The sequence below is a fragment of the Gekko japonicus genome, unplaced genomic scaffold (assembly GCF_001447785.1).
Source record: "Gekko japonicus isolate JY-2015 unplaced genomic scaffold, Gekko_japonicus_V1.1 scaffold2090, whole genome shotgun sequence".
Taxonomy (NCBI): domain Eukaryota; kingdom Metazoa; phylum Chordata; class Lepidosauria; order Squamata; family Gekkonidae; genus Gekko; species Gekko japonicus.
Window position 1 is genome coordinate 94,896 of NW_015164255.1, and position 12,014 is coordinate 106,909.

The 12,014-nt window shown below is 48.5% G+C and overlaps 1 protein-coding gene across 1 annotated transcript in view; it reads left to right on the forward strand.

Moving 5' to 3' along the window:
• AOX1 (aldehyde oxidase 1) overlaps nucleotides 1–12,014 on the forward strand; it is an 87,202-nt gene that overhangs the window by 44,984 nt on the left and 30,204 nt on the right. Inside the window, exons 19-23 of the mRNA XM_015408674.1 lie at nucleotides 1,615–1,734; nucleotides 2,820–2,916; nucleotides 3,966–4,090; nucleotides 7,852–7,985; nucleotides 10,435–10,522. Coding sequence (XP_015264160.1) covers nucleotides 1,615–1,734; nucleotides 2,820–2,916; nucleotides 3,966–4,090; nucleotides 7,852–7,985; nucleotides 10,435–10,522 — 564 coding nt within the window. The remainder of the gene's footprint in view (nucleotides 1–1,614; nucleotides 1,735–2,819; nucleotides 2,917–3,965; nucleotides 4,091–7,851; nucleotides 7,986–10,434; nucleotides 10,523–12,014) is intronic.

Here is a 12,014-nt window from a genome sequence, read left to right on the forward strand (position 1 = left end):
TTACCCTCGCGGCGGGGGACTCCAGCCCGGCTCCCGGCGCGCCGCATGCACGTCACAGGGCTGCCATTTGGGGGGAAAACATGGAGTTTTCCCCTCAAATGGCTGTGGCCCCGCCCCCAGCATGCCCGGCGTCATGACGTCACTTCCCTGTGACGTGCACGCGGGGGTGGGGTTTCCCCCGGGGCCCGATTTCCGCTGCGGGGGTTTCCCCGCCCCCCGGGCCGATTTGGCAGCCCTAAGCTTGTAGAAGCCTAGGCCACTTGAGTTGTCCTCTCCGGGCCCTTCCCTGTCCATATGGAAGAAGCCATATAGATCAGGACCAGAAGGCTGGAGGACTCTGTGTGGAGCCATACCTCATCATCACCATATCAGTTGTGTTCTGCCAATATCACAGAGGAATGCAGTTTGTAAAACTTTGTATGGATTTGAGGCCCCGTGTCTAAAATTACACAACAGACAAGCGGGGTAACAACCTTCCCCATCACTGCAACCCTGATGGGTATACTGTGAGGAGTCCCTACCTTTGTGGAGTCTTGCAGGGAGCTTTGGAATTTTGAAGGGAAAAAAAGATCATATAACAGCATTTCTTGGGATTACCTTAGAAGACTGGGTTCGATCAGGGAACTTTTCCTCACATTATTTTGTCTGCTGAGGAACCAAGATACATTGCAGAAAATTCTGTGTTCTAGAAGGCACAGTCAATCAAGTGAATTACTGATGAGACCTCAAGGGTATTACCATTACCTCGCACAAATGGAATACACTTATGCTGTCTAGGTAAAGGTAAAGGTTCCCTTGCTAGAAAGCCAGTCGAATCTGACTCTAGGGTTGCGGTGCTCATCTCCGTTTCGAAGCCGAAGAGCCAGCGCTGTCCAAAGACGTTTCCGTGGTCATGTGGCCGGCATGACTAAACACCAAGGCGCACGGAACGCTGTGACCTTCCCACCAAAGTGGTCCCTATTTATCTACTTGCAATTTCTTGCTTTCGAACTGCTAGGTTGGCAGGAGCTGGAACTAGAGACGGGAGCTCACTCCGTCATGCGGCACACTCCGTTCTCGAACTGCTGAACTACTGACCTTCCACAGCCTGCAGTTCAGCGTCTTAACCACTTGAGCCACCGCAGCTCCTTATGCTGTCTAGAATACACTTAATACTGTCCCATAGCATTTAGGGTTGCCAGGTCTCCCCTGGCAGGGAATGGGATGGGTTAGGGTTGCCAGATCCAAGTAGGGAAACCCCTGGATATCTGGGGAGGAAGCCCGGGGAGGGCAGGGACCTCAGTGGGGTCCAATGCCATAGAGGCCACCCTCCAAACAACTGTTTTCTCCAGGGGAACTGGTCTCTGTAGTCTGGAGATGAGCTGTAACGCCCAGGGATCCCCAGGTCCCACCTGGAGGCTGGCATCCCTAGTAGCAGTACTTTGCAAGGGAAGACCAGCTGTGTTAGATGACTTGTCCACCAGGGAAACAAGAAACCTCAGAAGTACTCAGAACACAGGTTGAAAATTGATTCCTTAGAACAAAGTTTATCAGAGCAGATTAAAAAGAGTACTGTTGCTGCCACTGAGTTAAAGCAGTTCACCTTACTTTCTGCCGCTTGGTTATGCCATGCAGGTAATATACGTTGGTCACATCATCTGTGGTGTGGTTGCAGAGACCTATGAGCTTGCGAAGGAAGCCACCAGAAAAGTGAAGATAGAATATGAAGATCTGGAACCGATTCTGACTATTCAGGTAAAAGCCGCCGTTGTTTTGTGGAACTGCATGGCATTTTACTTTCACTGGCTTCACTTTTGGAATAGATCGCCTCCTGTCTAGCAGGGGGAGCTGCAGCAGAACCTCTCTAAACATTTGCAAGATATCACAGCCAATAAGGAGCGGGATGCATAGCTCCAGGGCAAAGAACTGAGGAAGAAGAGAGGAAACGGTAGCCTGTATCATTTATCTGAGGTGTGATAAGTAAAGAACATAAGATCAGCCATGTTGGATCGGGGCAATGGCCCATCCAGTCCAACATGCTGTGTCACACAGTGGCCAAAAACCAGGCGCCAAAGAAGGGGGGGGGGCAGAAGTGCGATCGTGGTCTTCTGGTGGGTTGCCTACTGGGGTGGATCCAGCCATCCTCCAAGTAGCTTTCCTGCAGCCTGAGGGGCTTTTCTTCAACATAAAAGTGCTCTCCCTTCAATGGAAGAGCCACTTAATTTGGGAAAAGTCTCCTCAAACTGAAAAAAGGCTTCAAACCTGAGCCAAAACGAAAGGTGGGGTATGAAGATTTTAAGAAGAAAACAAACGTTGCTCATTGGAGTGGTAGGATAGAGGTTGAATCCAGCCCACCCATCTGCTAATTGATAGGGTTCTTCTTTCAAAGAATGCCGGGCTAGGTAAACCTTGGCATGAGTACATAGGCAAGAGTGACTGCTCATCGTATTAATAATTCCAGAGGGGTAGCTGTGTTAATCCATTTCAGCAAAACTACACAGCATTCTTTTGGCACTTTAAAGACTAACAGAATGTTGTTCCATAGTGATTCCAGTTAAGAAAATGGTGTCAAAAGCCTCTTTGCTAGAATCACAGTGGTGATAAAAAAATCTGCACAATGGGTCCATGTACAGGGAGCCTTTTTCTACAAGAAAAGAAATCCACCGAATTCTTATGAGACTACACGATGACATCTTGGTGGCCCATTAAATGCTGCTCCTGGGGATGACTTGGGAGGAATCAGTGGTCTCCCACAGGAAGGAGAAACTGGTGAAAATTGCCTTTGCTTGTTCCTGTGGAAATACTCACTGGGATCCAAGCACATCTTTTCGCCCTCTCAGGATGCCATACAGCATAATTCGTACTTCGATAAAGAAAAGAAAATAGAGCAAGGGAATGTGGAGGAAGCGTTTCAAACAGTTGACGGAATCATTGAAGGTAAGCTATTGGATGGGGTCTTAGTAATCATGCAGTGCTCCTAATATAGCGGTCACATGGTACATTCATTTGTGCATGAGCTTTTCTTCCACATATCAATAAGCTTGCTGGCTGCTATCTGATAGCTCACCTTATTCAGAAAACAAATTTGTGTGAATGCACCCTTAGTTAGTCTCCTAGGGCTGCCATGTCCCCCCTGGCCACCAGCAGGAGATGGGGGGGGGATAGGGTTGGCATATCCAGGTTGGGAAACTCTTGGAGATTTGGGGATGGAGCCTGGGGCGGACAGGGACCTCAGTGGAGTATAGTACCATAGAGTCCACCCTCCAAAGCATCCATTTTCTCCAGGGGAACTGATCTCTGTAGTCTGGAGATGGGCTATAATTCCGGGGGATCCCCAGGTCCCACCTGGAGGCTGGCATCCCTAGCTCTTGCTCCAATATCCTTTGGCTGCAGGTCTTCATTGTTGTTTTTGACGTGGAATGCCCTGGTTGCTCCTTAGTATCTCTCAAGCTCTTTTTGCAAGGTTCATCTCTCTGTCTTCCTATTTGTGATACGGACTACTGAAGATGGGTTCCATCTGACCCTTCGTTCTGTAATCGCTGTGAGGTCCTCATGCTGTTTGTAGATGGAGTCACATGACATCATCGCCAACTGGTTGCACTCCAGTTTATTTTTCCATGGTTTTTTTCCCAGACCAGATTTGTGGCAGTCTTTTTCTCGTACGACACAGTGTTGTCCCAGTGTTTCTGAATGGATATTTTATATAGAGGTGGGGAGGCTCTGATTAATGACCAGGTTTTACCAAGATGGTTAGCACCTCAGAAATCTGAAGTTGTCATTCAGTCTTTGCCAGGAGATGGGGTGATTTTGATGCTATTAGGTCCCATAATAGTATTGCCTAAGTGTACCTGGGGAGGGTGTGTTCAGATGCAATCATTTACTAAAGTTCTAGGGCAGATCAGTTACTTGGGGAAATTTCCCTTTTTCATTTGAATTCCCTTTTTCGTTTGATTTTAACAGGTATTTTTTCATTTGATTTTAAACAGGTGAAAACCGTGTTGGAGGACAAAACCATTTTTACATGGAAACAAACAGTAGTGTTGTCATTCCAAGAAAAGAGGATAATGAAATTGATATATATGTCTCCACCCAGGATGCTTCGAATGTACAGGTAGCTCAAACTTAAATTATTAGAGGGCCCGAGATTGGAGCTGACAACAGTTGTTTTCGGAATGTTAAAGAGGCCTTGTTGCTCATGGTATGTTAACTCATCCCAGTATGACTTCTGGTAAACAGGCTTGCAGGTTCTCTTTCAAAAAACCTGCAAACCCTGTTTGATTATAAGCAACAATGGGACAGCATGGACAGCAGTGTTTTTAAATAGTGCTCAAATATAACTGCTATAGGTGATGTAAACAGTTTCCTAACAAGCTTGATTAGATAAACTTCGTAGTCAGAGGTCAGTGATTACCAAGAACAGAATTACTATTAGGGTTGGGCATGAACTGGCACACAAACTAAAGTTCATCATTAATTTTGGCCAATTTTTTCATGAACTGAAGAACCACCATGAACTTTCATGAATTTTGATGCAGTTTGTGGTGGTTCAAGAAGAAGAAGAAGAAGAAGAAGAAGAAGAAGAAGAAGAAGAAGAAGAAGAAGAAGAAGAAGAAGAAGAAGAAGAAGAAGAAGAAGAAGAAGAAGAAGAAGAAGAAGAAGAGAGATTAGATTTATACCCTGTCCTTCACTACCGAAAGGTGTCTCAGAGCGGCTTACAACTCCTTTCCCTTCCCCTTCCCACAACAGACACCCTGTGAGGTAGGTGGGGCTGAGAGAGCTCTTGACAGAAACTGCCCTTTTTCAAGAACAGCTCTTATCAGAACCACGGCTTGCCCAAGGTCATCCAGCCAGGTGCAAGTGGAGGAGTGGGGAATCAAACCCGGTTCTCCCAGATTAGAGTCCGTGCACTTAACCACTACACCAAACTGAAGAGTGGAAAGCAGGAGTTTAATGGCTCCAAGACATATAAAACCTCTGCTTTCTGCTCTTATCCTGGCCCTTGGCTCCCCACTGCGAGCCTCCAGAACACACCCTCAGTCAGAAGGCACCACCGGGGCTTGACAGCGCCCCAGCGGCAAGGAAGCCACGTCTACGGACTAAGCCACGACCCGCCGCTCTCCCAACACCGGAGAAGCCACCGTCGCGGGCCCGGCCTCGGCTCCACAAGGCCCGTGGGACCCGAGGCATCGCCAAGGCAGGACAACCCCCCACTCCAGTGCGGCTCCAGTCAAGAGAGTCTGTGACAAAGGGCTATGGGAGGACCCCCTTGCCAGTATCACCCGGGGCCAAGGCGATGGAACGGGCTGCCCAGAAGCCGGGATGGTCACAGAACCCCTGTGACTACACCCAGGACACCCGGAGAGCATCCGGGCTTATCAAGGGGGCGGGGTTTAGCAAGTGGGAGGGACCCAACCTGGAGGGACAGCCCTGGGAGTGGGGCGGGGATATAAAAGGGGGAAGAGGGAAGGAGCTGGGGAGGAGGAGCAACAGCGAGAGCGACCAGAGGAGACGAACGCGAGTGGACAAGCCAGAAAGCAAGAAGGAGGTCTGTCGGCACCAGCTGTGACAGAGGGACCTCTGGGGTGCCATCAACCCCGTCCCTGTCTGTCTGAGGCTCCTTCCTCCCCTTTTAAACTGATGTCTCAGCCCCCAGGGTCACCTAGAAGAGGTCTCGGGCCATGGCTACAGGGGGAGGACACCCCGGGGAGGTGGGGCTTGACAGCTCTTAACCAAAAACAGCTGAGCAGCAGGCCCAGAGACATTTAAACCACTTCCTGCTCCCCACAGAAAGCAGGGGTCATGTACCCATATGAACCAATTTGGTTCGCAAACCTGCCTCCCGGTTCATACAGGTTCGTGGTTCGGTTTGTGGTTCAGCCATGAACCAAACCGCAAAAATGTGGTTCATATTCATCCCTAGTTACTATAAGCAAAATCAAAAACATTAATGAACACAGCTTAATATACATGACATAGCTTTGGAAATATTTCTGGTTATTCTTCTTTTCTAGTTGCTAAGCCAGGCCCAAAAGAGCTTATTTCCCTCTTCTAGCTTTACTTCTAGGTCTACCTAGTGGAGCTGGAAAAGGCACTGAAAAGCATTTGAAGAGACAGCTTTTTTATGAGTTTCAATTATCGGAAGGAGAGGAACCTGTCTCTGAAACGCCTGTAGCAGCTCTGTAATTGTGCATCTATACTGTTTATGTCATGTTTGTTTCCTAATTTCTTTGAGCAGAATCTGGTTTTGAATAATTTATAATCACAGAATCTAGCTACTTCACCTATCTCATAGTTCCTGTACCACCTTTTGGAGAAAGTGGCCTGCTCCCAGTCCCACCCACACAACAACAGAAAGTCGATTTTTCTGTGTTCCTCTACATTTCCGCAACCCCTTCCAAACCCTGGAAATATTATTCCTGGAGTTAAAAAGATCTGCATGGAAGAATATCCACACAGTACTGCAGGGAGGAGAGGGAAGAGACTGCAGAGATTTCTTATATGTACATATGAAGCTGCCTTATACTGAATCAGACCATTCGTCCATTAAGAACAGTATTGTCTACTCAGACTGGCAGCAGCTCTCCGGGGTCTCAGGTGAAGGTCTCCCACATCACCTCTTACCTGATCTTTTTTTTTTTTAATGGAGATGCTGGGACCTTCTGCATGCTAAGCAGATGATCTGCCACTGAACCACAGCCCCTTTGTGTCTTCCACAAACGTAGCTCCGTTGTCAGAAGACAGGAGAGAAGGTGACTTCATCCTTGTTAAATACTGGGTTCTGGATGCATTGCAGTGACCAGCTCTAGTTTGTTTAGTGATTTCAGGAACACAACAAGGACACCCAGCAGGGTTTGAGCCCTGCTTATGGAGCATGCAAACACCCCACACACCCACTCCCAAGGATAGGCTATTTACATTACACTACTTATCTTTTGGTCAATTCCAGGATCCTGGTCAGCTATTGTTCTTGGGGAGCACGCTCACCCTGTTCAAGGTCCACATTCAGGGATGGCTCAGGCTCAATACATAACAATCCTCTTTCCCCTCCTCACGTGCCTCTTCTGTGCTTCTAATTGTTGGATAAAAGCCTTTGTATCCTGATGTACTGTGGAGAATGTGGATACTAGGATTGCCGCATGCTTGCTTGTGATGGGGGGGCTCCCTCTGGTGGGCCTGCAGTCTCACACTTGCTCCTCGGGCCAGTGGAAGAAAGGTCCGGGGGCATAAATGACGGTGCACGATGAATGACATCACATGTTGTGCACCGTCATTTCTTCCCCCGGACCTGCCCCTAAAGCTCTCGGGGATGCTGGCCACCATCCTGGCATCCGTAGTGGATGCACAGATGCAATTTGTTGTTGTTGTTGTTGTTGTTCAGTCGCACAGTCAAGTCCGACTCTTCGCGACCCCATGGACCAGGTCTCGCCAGGCCCTCCTGTCTTCTGCTGTCCTCTGAAGTTCACTCAATTTCATGTTCGTTGCATCGATGACACTGTCTAACCATCTCATCCTTTGCCGTCCCCGTCTTCTTTGACCTTCAGTCTTTCCCAGCATCAGGGTCTTCTCCAGTGAGTGCTCCCTTCTCATTGGGTGGCCAAAGTATTTGAGCTTCAGTTTCATAATCTGACCTCCCAGGGAACAGTCAGGGTTGATTTCTTTTAGGATTGCCTGATTTGATCTTCTTGCAGTCCATTTTTTTTTTTTGCATAATTATTTTAAATTTAAATTCTGGACCACAATGGTATCTGAGAGTAGCATTTATGTGGACAAAACTCAGAAGACATTAAACATGAAGGGCTGGAATAAGCGTGCAGTAAATACGATGGGAAGGGATAGGCCTATATAATCGCCTGCTTTCTTGTTTTTTGACAGGAATTAGTGGCTACAACACTGGACATCCAGTCCAATAGGATCAGGTGCCACACAACACGAGTGGGTGGAGCTTTTGGAGGGAAATGCACAAAACCTTCCTTTTTCGCTGCCGCCGCCGCAGTAGCAGCACACAAGTAAGAGCTTCGATTGTCCGTGACATTTTAGAAATAAAAAATGACTGATCTGTTCTTCGATCTTGCAACTAGACCTGGATTTAGGGAGAGGGCAAAGGGCTGGTGGATTGTACTGGACCTCTCCTCTCACATACAATTCCCTTAGACACCATCCTATCCCCAGTTTTGGCATTATGTATGACCACGGCCCTGCCCCACAAGTAAAAAAAAAGCAAGCAGGTCAGCTCCCAAATGCTAAGCTATTATTCTCTGAGCAACAAAGGTAGTAAATGATGGCTAACTATATATGTTTTAATGTTTTTATTATTCTAAAATAAAATTAATGTAAGAGTGGAGAAATGCTCCTGTGCTGAAAGTTATCAGGTATAAACAAATGGGGACCCGTGATACTCGTGGGGGGAAACCCTATTGCTGCTGATTTCCTCCTTATGCCTTAGTGGCGGGGAGACTCTCAGGGGGGATTCCCTTCCCACCCAGCGCCAAACAGCTCCAGGCCCCATTACCTCTTATTGAGCCCTCCAGCCACGCTGAAGCAGCTGCCGGTATGCTCCTCTCCTGCTGCTGGGCCCGGAGAGGCAGCCGGTGTCCCCCACTGCCACGGCCGGGTCGGAGCAGCTGCTGGCAGGGTTCCTGGGCTGTGCCACCACTGGGCACAGCGATGATCTCCCAGCTGCCCATCCACCGCTGAACCCAGCACAACTCCCTGTTCCACCTCCAACCGCCTGAGGTAAGAGCATTCTCTGTGCTTGTGCAGAGAACACTACTTTGGGGGGGGGATTTAACCCCCCCGTGCATTTTTAAAATTTTTTAGATTTTTGTGCAAATCTGGGGATTGCCCCAAATTTGCTGAAAAATCTGTTTAGCCTCCACGTGGCCCCAGTCCACAGATGTAGCTATCCACAGATGGCTGATACTGTATAGGTAATAGTTTGGTGTAAAGAACATAATGATAATTATTCTGATCCTGCACTGAGCTGGGAGTTGGACTGGATGGCCTGTACGGCCCCTTCCAGCTCTGTGATTCTATCATTCTATAACAATAAATTATTAAGTTATGAGGTAAATGTGAGAGGATTTTACTTCCGTGAGGAAATGCTCCAAATATTTCATTCTTTAATTAAAAATTTAATATTTGGTTCCTATCATCATCATCATCATCATCATCCGTGGTGGCTCAGAGGTTAAAACACTGAGCTGCAGACTGGAAGGTCTGTAGTTCGGCAGTTCAAGACCTGAGTGCCATGTGACGGAGTGAGCTCCCGCCTTCGGCCCCAGATTCTGCCAACCTAGCAGTTTGAAAGCAAGAAATTGCAGGTAGATAAGGTAACAGCATTCTGTGCGCCTTGGCGTTTAGTCATGCCGGCCATACCTTGCCTGTGAATGACAGAGTTTGAGGAAGGGAACTGTGATGCCTCCGTGTCTGCACTCCAAATCTGCCGTTTCCTCCACGGGAACTAATTGCTCTTGTTTGGAAATCAGTTATCATTCTGGGAGAACTCCAGGCCCCAGCTGGAGGTTGGCAACCCTAGTTGGTTCGGTTTATCTGTAATGTGAAACCGTGGTCTAATTAAACGAGCCATCATCATACGACCATCCAAACCATCACTACCACAGTAACTATGGCTGGCTCAGATACCTCAGACCAGGGTCTGAAGCCATGATACGGTTTGTTTATTCATCAGAGTTAGTGATTTCTGTGTTCCAGGGGAATCTTGGCTTAACCCTGGTTTGTTTTTCCACTACTGCTCTGTGCCTGCCTGCAGTCTCCTGGCAAGAGTGGCTCAAAAATTAAACCATGGTTGCCTTCAGCCAGCTCTCGCTAACACCAAGCATCTTCTTGCCCTCGGCTCCAATCCTGCCTTGAGCCAGTCAGACACTATCAGCTTAATCTACCATACAGGGTTGTTGTAAGGATAAAATGGAGGGGAGGAGAGCAATGTCAGCTGATCTGAGTCCCGACTGAGGAGAAAGGTATGGGTATAAATGAGGCAAACAAATGGAGCCAGTTTGGTGTAGTGGTTAAGTGCACGGACTCTAATCTGGGAGAACCAGGTTTGATTCCCCGCTCCTCCACTTGCACCTGCTGGATGACCTTGGGCAAGCCACAGTTCTGTCAGAGGTGTTCTTGAAAAGAGCAGTTTCTGTCAGAGCTCTCTCAGCCCCACCTCCCTCACAGGGTGTCTGTTGTGGGGAGGGGAAGGGAAAGGAGCTTGTAAGCTGCTCTGAGACACCTTTGGGTAGTGAAGGGCGGGGTATAAATCCAATCTCCCCTTCTTCTTCTTCTTCAAATAAAAATCCAATCCAGGATTAGGAGAGTTGATAAGTAGATGTATTTAGGTACTTTTCAATTCCCCCCCCCCCTTGGTTATGTAGTCTAAATTTGATATTTGTCCTCCTGGCAGTTTACCCTGAAGTCAGCAGGAGTCCATGTCTCTCTTTTTGTTTGTAGAACTGGCTGCCCGGTTCGCTTAACTCTGGAACGAGATGATGACATGTTCATATGTGGAGGCCGGCATCCTTTTTTTGGGAAATATAAGGTAAGCAATACTGATTCTGACAACTTCTGCTAAGATAACATGAGAGATCTAACTTCCGTATCCTCAGGTCTAAGTCCTTGAAATTTCTTTTTCTTCCTTCTGTTCTTCCAAAAGATTTCTTTGTCCCAGAAGCAATTATTCTACAGGTTATGTAAATAATCTAGTCAACAATGAAAAGGAGAATATTATGAATGCTGGGCTGAACAGGAAGAATGGCGGAATTCGACGTCTCTTGGAAACCAACTATTTGGCCTGGCTGTGTATATTTGTAACTAGCAACAGTTCTCTGGGGTCTTAGGTAGAAGCGTCTCCCAGCCCTGCTACCTGCAGTTCTTTTAAATGGAGACGTCTGGGGTTGAATATAGAATCTTCTGCAATAAAGCTAGTACCAGCAGTACTACCTGCCTCCCTTTTGGCAGTATGATATATTGGAATTACCGAATCAGGGTTACCAAGCTCCAGGTGGAATCAGGAAATCTCCAGGAATTACAACTGATTTCCACACTACAGAGATCAGGTCCCCTGGAGAAAATGGCTGCTTTGGAGGGTGGACTCTACAGCATTATACCCTGCTGAGGTCCCTCCCCACCCCAAGCTCCGCCCTCCCCAGGCTCCACCCCCAAATATTCAGGAATTTCCCAACTGGAATTGGCAACCTTACTTACTACACTTACTCAAATGGAAGACAACCACGATTGTAATCCCTTAAAAATGTTATACGCACAAATATTATTGGATATAACTGTAACTTATCTATATATCTAATAGCGAAGTTGCCCCCGGAGTGCGGATTGCTAAATCAGCGCTCCGGGGGCAGCTGGGGGGCCGGGGGAGGTTTGTGCACACTTGGGCCAGTCCCCACGTGTGCACAAAAATAAAAAAGTTGAAAAAATATCGGGGGGATGTTTAAATCCCCCCGAAAGTTACAGAGCGTCCCCTGCGCATGCGCAGGGAACGCTCTGTAAACGGCGCGGCGGCAAAAAACGATGCGAGGCCAGGACAAGGCTGGGAAGGCGGCCAGGCGTGGAGAGAGCAGCCAGGATGGGGGGGACCCGAAGCGGAGGGGGGGACCGGTGAGACTTCGGACGAAGAGCGGCAAGCCTTACCAAATGTACCCGCTTCAGTGCGAGCGGAGGGGAGCGCCCGACAGGTGAGACCCGGTGGCGGCGGCAGTGGCGGGAGGGAGGGAGACCAGCGCAGGCCACACTTCGAGGATCTTCGGAGCAGGGGGGGGAGACCGACTGCCGAGGCCCGGCGGATGTGAGCCCCGCGCAGGCCTCGCTTCCGACGGGGCAAAAAGAGAGAGAGAGAGAGAGAGTGGAGGGGGGGAAGAGAGGCAAGGGGGAGAGAGAGAGAGAGACTGGGGGGAACAGAAAGAACGGGGGACAGAGAGAGAGAGTGGGGGAAAGAGAGAGAGAGACTGGGGGAAGAGAGAGAACGGGGGAGACAGAGAGAGGCCGGGGGGAGGTAGTTGAGGGTGGCGATGGAGGAG